This window comes from Pelophylax lessonae, assembly GCF_965119305.1.
Source record: "Pelophylax lessonae genome assembly, chromosome: 1".
Classification (NCBI taxonomy): Eukaryota; Metazoa; Chordata; class Amphibia; order Anura; family Ranidae; genus Pelophylax; species Pelophylax lessonae.
The window spans coordinates 667,985,753-668,001,974 of NC_138768.1; the positions used below are offsets into that span (position 1 = coordinate 667,985,753).

Here is a 16,222-nt window from a genome sequence, read left to right on the forward strand (position 1 = left end):
CAGTTTGCAGAGGCAGAGAACCGGCTGCTGCTGGGGGGCTGCAGGAATAAATGTCTGTCCATCCTCAAAACCCTACGGGACAGACACCTAGAACTGCCTGGACAGCCGCTCAACAACTACCATATGAAGACCCTGCTACTCTACGAGTGTGAAAAGCACCCCCGGGAGACTGATTGGGACGAGGCATGCCTAGGGGACCGACTCAATGGCATCCTTCTCCAACTCATCTCCTGTCTGCAGTGCCGCAGGTGTCCGCACTACTTCTTACCCAACCTGGACCTGTTCCAGGGCAAACCCCATTCTGCCCTGGAGAGTGCAGCCAAACAGACCTGGAGACTAGCCCGAGAGATCCTCACCAACCCCAAGAGCCTGGATAAACTATGAGACAGTGACAGGGGACACTGGGGGTGACATGGAAGACTACATTCCACTGTAGACCAAAAGACATTGCAGCTGGATTCCAGTGCAGGCCAAAGGACATTGCATGGGAAAGTTTACATGTGCCATGTCAGTCTTATGACTGCTGCAATGTTACTTCTTTTCTTAACTTTTAATGCAAACACATAGCACACAAAGGAAACCTTTAATGCACTTGCAGATCACAAACGTGGCGATCGAGGGTTGGGGGAAGAACTCTAGCAATACTTTTTACGACTGACTCCAATTTGTGACAAAGGGGATTGTGATAAGGTGCATGGCAGGACTTTCATAGCCCCTCTGTCCCAAAATGAATCCCATTTTATTTATAATTCACCCGAAATGCAGACACTTTTCCCTGAAGCTGTTGTTGAAAAAAAAAAATATATATAACTTTCCATTCGCCGATCACAAGTTTATTTTTTATTATATTTTGCTGTGATATAACAAGGTCCTAAGATCCGGACCAATTTAAAATGCATCTGTTTGTCCAGGACTAATTGGAAGCACCGAAATCCCTTTGTCTCCATTTCTTCCACAACCTAAGAAGAGCGGACCAAGCAGCCCCCAGCACCCCTCAATGGGGTGGGACGTGGAGGGACTTTTCCTTGCACAGGAGGTGAGGGGTGACTCTCCCCTTCCAAACAATGTGAATCAAGTCACACGAGAAGCAATCGGACTTAAGAAAATCAAGGTACATTTTCATAATGAAATGTAGCAATTTTCTTTTTATTAATATTCTTTTTTTTTTTTTGCCTGAATGTTTGTCACAAAGTGAACAAAAAATTATTTAAACTATATGTACAAATTTTGTTCTTTAAAAGTTTACCAAGGTTAAATGTATTATAGTGCCAACGTCAGCCTGTGCCCAGCAGCTGACACTTTGAAACCAGAAAAAAGAACAATAAAAAAACAAAACAAGTATAACTTCAGATGTTTGTCTTGATAAATGAGAAGAGAGAATGCATTATTCCGTGTGTGAGAATGTCAGAGTGTGCCGAGGCGTCTGAAATGATCCTAATAAACCAAATAAAACACTTTTTACTTATCACTCCATTATTCTATTCATCAAATGTATACAAAGCTGGACGGGAATTCTACAGGAATAACATATAAATTACATAATCATGGAATTAATTATTGCTAAAAAAGTAATAGCAATAACGAAAGTGATCATTAAAGTAAAGTTTATAATAAATTATTTTTAGGAAACATATTTGAACTAGATTTTTACAGAAACGCTTTAATAAAAAACTTGAGCATTTTTTCTTTATATACAATTGATACTATGTTTTGCCTTACTCTCTTCATTTATAAAAAATACAATATCCCGAGGATGCACATTTTTAGTGATAGAGAGGAACTGTCCTATAATGTCAAACTCGTCCACTTTAATGACAAACAGGCTGCTAGCCGGTGGCTACTGATTGGCTGTAAAAACAAGCAAAGTGTGAATATAAACAGGGATCTTATCTCTCAGATCCTATCTCCACCGCAGGCTGCCTATAAAGCTTGTCATAATGTTTTCTTCTCAACTGATTATCACAATCCCTAACACAACACACAAGCCATGCTCATTACAGGACTTTTACATTTCTTTAACAAATGCCTTGCATCGACACAATACTAAAGGAACAGAGTTCGTTTAACAAAGTGAAATTTTACTGAGATGAGTTAATAAGAAGAAACGGTGTTCAAGCAACCAATCAGGTGACAGCACCGTTACTATACTTAATACTTTTACTTGTACATGAAATATAAACAAAGGTACATCTAATTAAATTTGCAAAATGAAAGTATGTTTTTTATTTTTTTTAAAGCGAACGGTTCACATTGTTCCTTCAGTAAATCAACCGATATTATAGTACCTTGCTTGATAAAGACGGTTTTATAATAAATATATATGTATGTATGTATGTATATATATATATATATATATATACACACACACACATATATATATATATATATATATATATATATATATATATATATATATATATGTGTGTGTGTGTAAATGAGTATAAAACATACCCCCATATATATATATACATACACAAACACATGAAAGTACATTTGTAAACAGTTCACTCTTCTTCCTACAGTAAAAGGAATCCAATGAGTGTACTTTGCATGATAAAGTGTTTTATATATATATATATATATATATATAAATCTATCTATACTTACATTCTTCATCCAGCATGGTGCACTTAGAGGTTATTTACTGAGGAAGAAGGTGAACTGTTCACAAATGTGTTTGTGTATCTATCTATCTATATATATATATATACACATACAAATATATATGTGTGTATTTATTAATATCATATATATATATATACATATATATAGATAGAGAGAACAGTCTTTATAGGGATATATATATATATATATATATATATATATATATATATATATATATATGTGTGTATTTTTTTTTTACTAACTTAAAATCTGTGTGTGCATGTGTATATATATATATATATATATATATATATATATATACATATACAGATACACACATACATTAATTCTTTTTTACAAGTGGATTTTAATGGATTTCACAGTCCAAGCAATAATAGTTTTAGAAAGTGAGAAGGCTGAGCTTTGTAGAAATTGTAAGTGTGGGAGCGATGTGGAGAGGCTGTATTGTGGGCAGTATACTGTGTGCAGTGAAGTGTGTATGATTAGAAAGCTGATGCAGGCAGCAGAGGCCCGGGGCAATGTCAGCTGTGCCAGCCGCTATCCCGGCCGTCCAGACACAGAGCAGGAAGTATGGGGAGTTGGGGACAATGCACATCTTACATGTTACATGTGCAAACACTCTCGGATCTGCTTCACATTTACATACTGAACAATCTATGTAGGACTTGACACTCCCGATTATAAATCTTTTCGATAAAAAGGGTAAACATAGTAATAATACATGTATGGTATTGGTAGGAGTTTGCCAGTCTTGCTGGAGGTTATCAGCAGTGCTCAAGGCTTCAGAGTGATTTATCATAGGGTCCTGGCCAGCTAGGCAAGGATCAGCCCCCTCTCTTACCTTTGGATCGATTTTCTTAAAGTTGGGATCATCTTCATCCACCTCAAAGTAAAGCTCGAAAGATGTGACGGACAGAGTACCCTTCATCACAATGGAGGGAGATATTAATTGAGCAGGAGTGCTCAGGCTCACCGGACCTGCCAAGAAATAATTGTGTGAGACCCCTGGAGCAGAACCCCCATTCATTTCACAGTACACAGCCATAAAAGCACTGTGTACACTTGTGTGTAACCATGTGTGTTCCTCTATGCTGAGCACACTGCTCCACACACAATACAGAAATTAATACATCAACCTAGAATTTCATATGCAGTTCATTATTAAGAGCTCTGCCAACCCTAGTGTTGCCACATACTGGCCTATTATAACCAAATGGGCTGAGAATAGTTATACCAAACAATTAGATTACTCAGGGCCCATTTGTAAAAAAAAAAAAAAAAAAAATTAGATAGCAGGCGTACAGACGTTGCCCACAGCAACCATTAATTAGAAAGAGAAACAAAGGGATTTATTTACTAAAGGCAGACTGTGCACTTTGTAGTGACATTTTCTCCAGAGCTTAGTAAATGAGCGTCCCTTTGCAAAGAATACCCAATCACATGCAAGAAAAAAATAATTTTTGCTTGCACATAACTGAATGATGCAAGTCTCATTTACTAAGCTCTGTAGAAAATATCCTTGCAGAGTGCAACTGTTTACCATTTGCAAATCGACCCCAAATAATCCCACTGGTTGCTGCATCATCAGCACCACTGTCAAGCCAGTCTTCAGAAACGTCCAGCCATGTTGCATTTTCCCTGATCGAGTTAGAAACTGAAAGTTGTGACCTGACTGGTAGCTAGGGAGAACATGAGTATTTTTCTTTGAATAAATCTGCCTTGCACTGTAGGACTCATGATGCCAGTGCCTGTACTTGTCTCTTTATGTGTATGATGCTGGATGAATACTGTGCATCACATATGCAGCCTGAGGGATGTAGGGCTCCTTCCAACTCATCGCATTCACATTAAAATAATCACATTACAGCGGCCTCCTTTCTATGGAGGAGGCAGCATTATCCATTCCATCCAATTTACATAGAGAAAGCCTCCAATACTGGCGCACTTCCATCGATCCACGATTGGAGACCTCAGTGTGATCACCTCTGCATTGAAACAATCTTTTTATTCAGTGTCTGAGTGACATGGAAATTCTGGATTAATATAGTGCTGGGGGATGAGGAGCACGGGCCAGGTAATGATTTTGGTGAATTACTGCCAAAAAATTTCAGATGAATTGTCATTTCCATCGATTGGTAGACGGGTGAGTGTCTTTAATCTGCCATCAATCTTCATGTGTGCCATTTGGACAATGAGGAAGATGCTCTGCTGAGATTAGAGCAGCCTCTGCCCTCTATTCCCTGTGTACAGATACATTGTGTTTGCAGATGGGCAGCAGATAGCTACAAGAGCTGCCTTGATTTCCCAGTGCTCGGCCTCACAAATGAATGAAATAAGCAGCTCTGTGTTCTTTTGCACCCTGTGCATTAGCATGTAATCCAGAGGCGAAATAACATTTTTCCAATCACTCCCCGACATTCAATTACAGCAGGGAGAGGGGCAGCCTGGTCCAGGAGGGGAGGGGGCAAACAATTTACACTTCATTTCCAAGCCACATCACTTTATTATTGAGGATTACCTCTTAATCCTATTGCCATTGTCAGGATTATGTAATTAAACCCCTGTCACCTCTATTACAGTATCATTGTATTCTCCTCCAGTGGAAGATAATGTCTGATCACATTTGGATGAACCCCCCCCCCCCCCCCCCAATTCTCCTAATCCAATCAATTATTTTACACTAAAAATATTAATTATCACTATCACCAGATGGCTTTTCAGACATTCAGCTAAATCCCCGCCCCCTGGGTATAGAATTCCATGGTTGGTGCTGGTTGTGTTGTGGACACTAAACTACATATTAGTAAAATTCATATTTGAAAGGTCAACTGTAAAGTTGGATCCCTTAAACCTAGTACACACTATAAGAAAATAGGACAAATATATCCAGTGGTTCGATTTTGTGTTCATTGGTACACTGCTTTCAAGATATGGATGGACAAAAATTTCTTAAAGGACATGGTGGAAAAATGTTAGGCTGGCCATACATTATACAATTTTCTTGTACAATGTTTCTTTAGATTTCCCACAACCATATATTATGAGGTAAAACTGAAATACTTTCAATTTTTATGCAATCAGGCAGGCCCTTGCATTGCATCGTCAAAGGTAAATCAAAGGCTCAGTTGACATACATGCGAACCGGATGCGTTTTTAATCTCATCCGATTCGCATGACATGTGAACCAAACTGACTTTCTATAGAGCCGGTTTACATGTATCCGGGCCGGCCACAGTTCTTTTTAAAAAGTTCTTTTTAAAAAGAGTCCTGTACATTTTTCAGTCCGGTTCAGGTGCGATTTCAAGTAAAAATTCGCACCTGAAACAGTGAACAAAACCGCACCAGACTGCTTTTAAAAATCACAGTGAAACTGCAGCAGATCATGTGTGAACCAGACCTATAGGAAATTTAATAAGAAAATTGTATAATGTATGGCCAGCTTTAGTTATGATGTCCAATTTCCATTTATTTAGTACAGTATTTATCCTTTCGAAATTGAACGAGAGCAAGTCTGCGCATGATTGGAAAAAAAAGCATTACCACAAGCTAGACAGACTGCAGCTAGGTACAGGGGGTGTTGTCCTCTGTTGTTCAAGAATTTTCTGGCCATTTTAGGCATTCTCGTTTTCAACTTCGGGGACACGGAAAAAATATGTTTGATTTTCTAATAGTGAGTACCAGGCTTTACAGTCCACATACCTTTTATTTCCATCAGGAGACCCTCCCCAGCACCATTCCTATTTAGAAATAGGTACAAGGAGCATTGTGAATGTGCAATGTATATGTAAAGCGCTGCGTAAATTGACAGCGCTATATAAGTACCTGAAATAAATAAAAAAATAAAATAGGACAATATTCTAAAATGGCTTCCTTGGATTGTTGAAGTAGTCTGACCCCTCCATATTCCTGGCATACCGATCCTCCTCCCATCACTGTGTCTGTTTTCTGACGCAGCGAGCTGACTTATGGGGATAAGGATAATGGCTCGGCAGTGTGTGTGTATATATATATATATATATATATATATATATAAATAAAATCATAATATATCATATAGAGGCAGGAGATTGCATCTTTCAAAATTGTCAGTAATTAAAGAAGGTCTATTTAAAAAAGCAGACAGCAACTTGCAATAACTAGTATGAGGAGTCATGGTGTGCTGTGGTAAAGGGAAATCTGTTTGGCTGTTATGGATTTTGGACTCTGAATACTAATCATGCTATGATTTTGCTTTAATGAAATAAGCCCTTTAGAGGAAAGGCAAACACAAATCTGTGTGTGTGTGTGTGTGTATATATATATATATATATATATATATATATGATATATATATATGTGATATATATATATATTATAGATAGATATATGAGATATATATATGATATATACATACAAATACACACGCACTGGAAAAATATGACAATATCACTAAACACTGCATTCCAATTTAGGCTTCTACATTTCTCTTCAATTTAAAGGTGTCAAGTGTGAAGTTCTTTCTTTTTTATTTGTAGTATTATTACAAACAGTTAAAATGAATATCAATATTCCTATAGTCAGAGGATTGAAGTGTTCAGAATGACATTAGAGAGTAAAGAAAATCCAAGGTGGTATGTAAAGTTTTTTCTGTCTTGGGTATTGTGAAATGAACATGACCTCCTTTAGTTGCGGTGCTCTCATGACCTTCTGTTCAACACTGCCTGAAGGTGAAAGTGGACAGCCATATCTTACTCAAAAAAATCAGGAAAGGGTGTCAGCATGTTCCTAAACAGGATCCCAGAACTAGTCAGCACAGCAGCTTGGAGGGCACAATCACTAAAGCCTGACACAAAGAGCCTTGGAGTCCAGGACTGGTCAAGGTGAGTGGAAATCTAACCGAGTTAAATGTTATGTAAGATGGCTGAAAGAACATTTTTATCTGCAAATGACCAGAAAGCCAGCATATAATAAGATAGAGACAAGTAGTGAATGGAGGGTGTTTCTATCAATAAGATGAGGTTTCAGGTTACCTGTCACATTTTCAAGGTCCTTCTCCTCCAGTGAAGACAAAGTGTCATCATCCCCTTCCAAAAGGCTATCACTCTCTACGATTTGACTTCCCACAACTTGGCTCTTGATGGATTGTTTTCCTTTCACAAGGGCATCTTCTTCTGGATCTACAGGTATTTAACAAATAGAATAAAAATTTCATAAGAGGTAAACATCATTTTAAGGGATACAGAAAATCATTTAACCACAGGTAGAAGAAAGATGATACAAAATGTAGGTAAACATTATGTTGGACACATACAACGGACAGTTAAACCTATAAAACCCAACAACCATGTCCTGTGAGGACCCACACAAAAAGAAAGACATTGAGTTGATATTTTACAGGTAGCACTTTTGTTGAAAAACGTTAATGGGTTGAAAATAAGGTAACTTCTACTCTAAGCATATTTAGAGTAACTGTATACTTCTAACGATATAACTTATTTTTTTACCAATTCACAGAAATGTTCTAGTTTTAGCTTGCTCCACATGCGGCATACAACATAGATAGGTGTAGTACATTAGAAGGTACGATCTCAAACATAAGGTCAAACTGGCTTCAAGAATGATTTTAGTCAGGATTAATGTTAAATATAGTATCAGGTACTGTGCACAAGGTCTTTAACACTTTAATGCGGAGTTATTTTATGTATTATGAATATTGAAAAGGCCTTAACAACAATTTAGCATAAATAGTGAGGCCCTAAACAACATCTACACTTACAGTACTGTTGAAGTACAGGGACTTTCCTCCTGTTAGTGTGTGTGTCATTATTCAAAGCTGTTTCTGCATCCCAGTGGAGCCAAGTCAACCAAAAGCCCCACCCTGTGCCACTAAGCCCCACCCCCCATAATCAACAGTCCAGTGCCAAAGACCTAATAGGATACTGGGTTTATTGGCACTAGGTTGTAGGCTATAAGGAAATTGTCATTAGGAATAACAAATGTGAACACTGTTCTTTAGCAGTATTGCTTGCTTCACATGTTTAAAACATCCTTAAACAGAAAAGGAGAGTGAAAGGGAATTGATATGGGAATATTTACTGTTAGGCAGTATTGCAAAATGTGTAATGGCTACTAGGTTATAGTTTTACTCAATGTTGGTTTTGGTCTAGAGTTATCCAAACGTATTGGCCTTACTAACCAATAGGAATATGCAAGAGGTATGAAGGGGTGACAGGGTATGGTATTAGGAAGGTGAAAAAGCTTTGACTGTCAGAATAGTCTGAGATTCAAAAATGGCAGGAAGGTATTCCACGTTACCTGGACTTTAAGTATATGTAAACCTTCACCTTGTAAAACAACCTGTTCTCAGCAAAGCCAGAAAACTGACCATGCTGTGCTCTTACACCCAGTGTGGTCAGTTTTTAATAGCAAAGTAGAGGGACTGGTTAGTAACACCAGGGATTTCACACAAAAATAAGCAATACAAAGAGAACGGGTTAATATTTCATACAAGTACATGGTACAGCAGGAACATATCAGGAATATCAAATGTTGGGTTTACATATCCTTTCAATTTTTTTCAATCCCACCCAACACGCTCTTTAAATCAATTACACCAACTATTGTTCCACAAATATTTGACTGTCACATTACAACTGAGGCAGGCCATAGACGGCGTAAATTTCTTTCCTGCAACCACAGGTTTGATTCCCCCATTGACAAGACATCGATCGATCAATCAACTTGGGTACAATCAGCCTGCCCATACATGGTTCGAATCTTGTCCGGTTCCTGCTAAACTGGGTGAGATTGGAACCATCTATGGCCGACTTAAAGCATTCAATACATGATTTGTAATGCTGACGTTAACAGCTCTCCTTCCAGCCTCTTATCTTGTGATCAAATTGTACATAGGAGTTAATGAGACATTCCAGCATGAACATCATGATGTCAACATTTCTACTGTCAAATACAAGCAAATAAAAAAATCCCACAACATTGTGCAGGCAGATTCAGGTGCACAATAGTAATTGTACAATCCATACAATTTATTTGAAAATAAAACTCAACTGTCAAGCAAGCACTGCTATTTATCAAATGCCACATCAGCCTACAGTTCAACAGAATAGTTCCCCCCCCCCCCCCCCAAGTAATTCTTTTTGACCTTTAAAACAGAATGTTTGGAGACCAGATCCCCCATCAGCCAATAGCTGTTGTTGCAGGCGCTATCAGTACAACACAAAGCAGCCTGTACAAGCCTGTGGCCTGTATTGCTAACTTTCAGTCAAAAGGTGCTAGGAAAAAATGTCCACCCCCCTCGTGAGAACACTTGTCTTTACATAAATAAAACTCCCCAAAGCTACAAGTCTGCCATGCAAGGAGGAGGAGGAGAGCCCCTAATACTGCTAGAAATGAAACACCATTCCAGTTTGTTAAGGTAGCATATGTGCAACATTTTGCAATTGTTCAACCTGAGCCGAGAAACCCCTTGTCATGGAAAATATGCAGCTTATTGATATTTGGAATGGTTTTCCTGTAATTAACTCCCCCTGGAGGATTTTAAGTTAGCAGCAGTGAAATTACCAACATTGCTCTAATACACACCACATGGGCTGGGGCCTTTCACAATTCTCAGTGGCCTAATAGTGCTCTGCCGCAGGACTTTCTTTTCTTTCTTTCAGCAATTAGAGTGCAGCTACCCTGAGCACAAATTAAAGGATAATGATTGTATTTAGAACTGGCCGTAAAATATCTATAGTTTTAGAAACCAAGTCTAGACTTTGTAGGCTTAATCATCGTTTCAAGAAGATGTCAACATTTCCTCCCTGGGACTGGAAGCGTCACTTTCTCACACTGCAATCTGCTTAAATACTGCAAATCCCCAGAGCAGCACGGTCCTATACCATTGACCCTACAACAGCGTATCTGGAATATGCAATTCTTTGTGAAGTCAGACGCACTGAACCATGGGATCGTTTAGAACTCAGGAAACAATGTAATATAGAAACCATTTTGGGACGTTACACACAAATAGTCATATATACATTTCATAAATAAAAAGACGGCAGTGAACTTTATATTATGCTCTTCTAAAAGTAAAGGATTAAAAAATATTTGGCATGAATCGATCGTTAACCTGCTCACTTGTGTCTTTTTGTGCTTATTGAAACAAAAATCCCCAAACTCTAATTTAGGCCTGGCACATATGGGCTTCAGCTTGTATAAGAGCAAAGTATACAACACCAAGCCTTGGCAAAGCATTTGAAAAGCGTTTACCGGTTAAACTTACAGTGCATCCGGAAAGTAATAACCGCGCTTCACTTTTTCCACATTTTGTTAGGTTACAGCTCTATTCTAAAATTGATTAAATTCATTATTTTCCTCAAAATTCTACAACCAATACCACATAATAACAACGAGAAACAAGTTTGTTAGAAATCTTTGCAAATTTATTTAAAAAAATAAAGTACATGTACATAAGTAGTCACAGCTTTTTGCTCAATACTTTGTTGAAGCACCTTTGGCACCAATTACAGCCTCAGGTATTTTTGAGTATGACGCTACAAGCTTGGCACACCTATTTTTAGGCAGTTTCTCCTATTTTTCTTTGCAGGACATCTAAAGCTCCATCAAGTGGAATGGGGAGCGTCAGTGAAAGCTGGCTAAATGGCTGGTATCTGTCAGACAGGCTGCCATACACACAGGCCGAATGTCAGCTAGTTTCTCTTGAACCTGGCGATGACGCCCGATATTTGGTCTGTCTGTATGGCCCTTAATGGCGAATTCACACTACAGGGAGTGCAGAATTATTAGGCAAATTAGTATTTTTGAGGATTCATTTTATTATTGAACAACAACCATGTTCTCAATGAACCCAAAAAACTCATTAATATCAAAGCTGACTATTTTTGGAAGTAGTTTTTAGCTTTAGCTATTTTAGGGGGATATCTGTGTGTGCAGGTGACTATTACTGTGCATAATTATTAGGCAACTTAACAAAAATCAAATATACAGTATACCCATTTCAATTATTTTTTTTACCAGTGAAACCAATATAACATCTCAACATTCACAAATATACATTTCTGACATTCAAAAACAAAACAAAAACAAATCAGTGACCAATATAGCCACCTTTCTTTGCAAGGACACTGAAAAGCCTGCCATCCATGGATTCTGTCAGTGTTTTGATCTGTTCACCATCAACATTGCATGCAGCAGCAACCACAGCCTCCCAGACACTGTTCAGAGAGGTGTACTGTTTGTCGATTCGTGGTGCCTCAAGTCAGGTATGGGATTTTAAGGGCAGGAGTGAGACGAGTAAACAGTAGTTGTACAATTTTTGGGTAAAATTTATTCACATGTATAATTATATACAGAAATTTGAGTGAGTTAATGGGTAAAGTCCCATTGTGATAGTGAAGAGAAAGTAGTAAGGTGTGTTTACACGTGGAATAAGTGACTTTGAACAAGAATAGTAGATGGTCCTGCTCTGCTGTTCCTCATATCAAAGAATGGGAATGATTGCAGAGAGGGGCCTGATCGGTATTTCCGACATGTTTCGGCCTGTAGCGGCCTTTATCAAGGATGTTACCGATTCTAGGAATAAGTAAAATGGGTTTGTCAGTGGTAGCAATATAATAGTTCAGATTTGATTATATACAAGATTTGTGATGTAACATACATATTTTTTGTCCACTTCCTGGAGTATTGCTTTCCCAGATTTTCTCCGGGAGCTGCAGGAACAATGCTGTATTGGGTGAAAAGGTGTGATTTGGTTGTAGTTGGAACCACAAGTAAGGACAGGAGAGGTTATTGGTAATGAAATAAATAATAATTACTTCTTGGGCCACGTTTTTCTGGTCCAAATGGTTCAATGTGGCTATGATTTAAAGATTTCCACATTGATAGAGATCATCTGTGGTGTTTCCACCAGAGAGGTGTACTGTTTTCCCTCCTTGTAAATCCCACATTTGATGATGGACCACAGGTTCTCAATGGGGTTCAGATCAGGTGAACAAGGAGGCCATGTCATTAGCTTTTCTTCTTTTATACCCTTTCTTGCCAGCCACGCTGTGGAGTACTTGGACGCGTGTGATGGAGCATTGTCCTGCATGAAAATCATGTTTTTCTTAAAGGATGCAGACTTCTTCCTGTACCACTGCTTGAAGAAGGTGTCTTCCAGAAACTGGCAGTAGGACTGGGAGTTGAGCTTGGCTCCATCCTCAACCCGAAAAGGCCCCACAAGCTCATCTTTGATGATACCAGCCCAAACCAGTACTCCACCTCCACCTTGCTGGCGTCTGAGTCGGACTGGAGCTCTCTGCCCTTTACCAATCCAGCCACGGGCCCATCCATCTGGCCCATCAAGACTCACTCTCATTTCATCAGTCCATAAAACCTTTGAAAAATCAGTCTTGAGATATTTCTTGGCCCAGTCTTGACGTTTCAGCTTGTGTGTCTTGTTCAGTGGTGGTCGTCTTTCAGCCTTTCTTACCTTGGCCATGTCTCTGAGTATTGCACACCTTGTGCTTTTGGGCACTCCAGTGATGTTGCAGCTCTGAAATATGGCCAAACTGGTGGCAAGTGGCATCTTGGCAGCTGCACGCTTGACTTTTCTCAGTTCATGGGCTGTTATTTTGCGCCTTGGTTTTTCCACACGCTTCTTGCGACCCTGTTGACTATTTTGAATGAAATGCTTGATTGTTCGATGATCACGATTCAGAAGCTTTGCAATTTTAAGAGTGCTGCATCCCTCTGCAAGATATCTCACTATTTTTGACTTTTCTGAGCCTGTCAAGTCCTTCTTTTGACTCATTTTGCCCAAGGAAAGGAAGTTGCCTAATAATTATGCACACCTGATATAGGGTGTTGATGTCATTAGACCACACCCCTTCTCATTACAGAGATGCACATCACCTAATATGCTTAATTGGTAGTAGGCTTTCGAGCCTATACAGCTTGGAGTAAGACAACATGCATAAAGAGGATGATGTGGTCAAAATACTCATTTGCCTAATAATTCTGCACTCCCTGTATGGTGTACATTTATGAAATGGAGAACTTCAGGTCTCACAGGGAGAACAGGGGAGAAGTCTTTCCCCTGCAAACGGCCGAGATCCATGTAAAAGTGAATGTGCTGCCTGTAATCTCGTGAGACATAGCGAGATTACAGTACAAGAAAATCACTGAAACACTCTGGCGCCTCTTCATTAACCACCTGCCAGCCGCCCGCCCGCCGCAGATATACTGTGACAGGCTGGCTTGGCTGTGCGAACCAAAGTAGAGGTACGTTGGTTCGCGGGAGTGCATTAGGCAGCAGGGAAGCCGATCCACGGGGCCGGCAGCTGCGATTGCCACTGAGCACCCGCGATCACTCCATGTGGAGAGAGGACGACGGTCTGCTGTTGTAAACGCAGCAGACCGTTGTTCTCTCTGGAATGAACACAGAGCGCCTGTGATCCTCCTATTTAGGATCACAGGTCTCTGTGTTGATTCCACAAGCCCATCCCCTTCACAGTTAGAAAGTACCCACTAGGCTCACACTTAACCCTTTGATTGCCCCTAGGTTAACCCCTTCCCTGCCAGTGTCATTAGTACAGTAACAGTGCATATTTTTAGCACTGATTACTGTAGTAATGTCACTGGTCCCTCCAAAAGTGTCAAAAATATCATGGGTCCGATCTGTCCGCCGCAACGTTGCAGTCCCGCTAAAAAATCACAGATCACCGCCATTACTAGTAAAAAAATAAAAATAACAAATCTTTCCCCTAGTTTGTAGACGCAATAACTTGCGCAAACCAAACAAAATGCGCTTATTGGGATTGTTTTTTACCAAAAATATGTAGCAGAATACAAATTGGCCTAAAATGATGAAAAAATTTGATTTTTACATTTTTTTTATTGGGTATGTTTTATAGCAGAATGTGAAAAATATTTTTTTTTCAGAATTTCCGCTCTTTTTTGTTTATAGGTCAAAAAAAAAAAAAAAATAGCACAGGTGATCAAATGGCACCAAAAAAAAGCTCCATTTGTGGGAAAAAAGGACATCAATTTTATTTGAGTACAGGGTCGCACAACGGCACAATTTTCCCTTAAATTTGACACACAGTTGGTGGTGGCGACATACTGCACAGCCAATCTCTTGCTAGATTAGGAACAGGTGAATTTAGCACTGGCAATGGAGGTTATGCCAGTAAATCACCTCTAATAATGTGTGTCCAATGTTAGTTATACCTGTTAATTTTTTTCAGGCAGCACAGTAGGTGTTGACCCTTACAGCTTTCGCTCTTATGCAGTGCATACTAAAGGGTATGCTGGTTGCTTGCAGCCCTTCCTCCAGTCAACAAACATCTTGTTTTCTTATCACACAATACAAGTTATTCTGTGACTGGACAAGGGGAGGTGTGGATGAAGGCTATGATCTCCACCTTGTCCAGCCACAGAATGCCCTGAATTCTGTGAAAAGAATACACAATACTTTATGAAAGTTGGCGGTGGAATGTGAGCGACCCGCATAGCCTTCACTGTATGAGAGACAGAACTTTGTCTGCATCAGAAGTTTGAAGCTTACTGTACTGTCAAGGTTGAATGAAACACAGGACAACATGGGACCCACATCATTAAAGATGATTTACTGGTAAATGGCAAGTGGGTATAAATGATTTTTTGAGGGTAAACTGGATTTGCATACTATGCTTTTCTCTAGAAGCGTATTAAAAACAATCTGGTGTACAGGATACAAGAAATACATGAATTTGTTTTGTCCAAAGTAAAACCAGAAGTCTCAGTTTCTAGCTAATGGCCCCTTCACACAACTGCGTGTTGTGGAGTGGTCGTGGGCAAGTGCATTCTGTGGATGTGTTGGGGTGCTATTTAAATTGAATGGCTACCCTTGGCATTGCACTGTGCTTGGTTCATTACAGTGGAGTATAAACAGGCTTTTATACCAAAAACAATGGCAACTTGAAACTTGCAGTGCTCTTACCACCAATGATGTGATACCTTCCCAACTATTGTGAACATTTAATGACAAACGGATGATACAGTCATGTAGCTTCAATATAGGAGATCTTAATTTTGAAATTCTTAGTCTAGGACTACTTTGGTGATTTCAGAGTAGAGCAGAAGATTCATTCTGATTGATTACTCTTTTGGAGGAAAAAAAACGCACACATATATATATATATACACACACATATATATATATATATATATATATATCATCCTGAATTCTCTGCTTGACTCAATGTGATTCAAAGAACAAGCAGGAAAAAAACGATACATCCCATCCTGTATCTGCCTACACTATGCGTATCTGTTTTCTTCTATTTCCTCCCTGACATTTTATTTTGACAAGTTACAGAGCATTACTATTTCAGTGAAATTGCTATAGACATATTTTTTTTTTAGATACTACAGGTACTATTTAACAGAGCTGAATGAATTCGGGTTGACGTATTACCGTATTTTATATATCAAAACTTACTTAAAGTAGAAGGCCAGTCAAATCCTGCCTAGGCCTAAACCTGTTCCCACCTCCATGCCAAGCCCTATAAAAACTACCCTGTAAAGCAAAGATGTATATACTTACCTATTCTGAGGGCACTCCATTTCAGCC

General features: G+C 39.1%; 2 protein-coding genes across 3 annotated transcripts in view; one reads left to right on the forward strand and one right to left on the reverse strand.

The window, feature by feature from the left end:
* Positions 1–786, forward strand: part of MAB21L2 (mab-21 like 2) — a 1,581-nt gene extending 795 nt beyond the window's left edge. The window contains exon 1 of the mRNA XM_082258167.1: positions 1–786. This exon is cut by the window's left edge and continues 795 nt beyond it. Coding sequence (XP_082114293.1) covers positions 1–384 — 384 coding nt within the window. The 3' untranslated portion in view covers positions 385–786.
* The window catches only part of LRBA (LPS responsive beige-like anchor protein), a 1,198,938-nt gene that overhangs the window by 374,818 nt on the left and 807,898 nt on the right, over positions 1–16,222 (reverse strand). For both annotated transcript variants that reach the window (XM_082258080.1, XM_082258079.1), the window contains exons 38-39: positions 7,635–7,781; positions 3,467–3,603 (exon numbers count right to left, since the gene is read on the reverse strand). In XM_082258080.1, the coding sequence (XP_082114206.1) occupies positions 3,467–3,603; positions 7,635–7,781 (284 nt within the window). The remainder of the gene's footprint in view (positions 1–3,466; positions 3,604–7,634; positions 7,782–16,222) is intronic.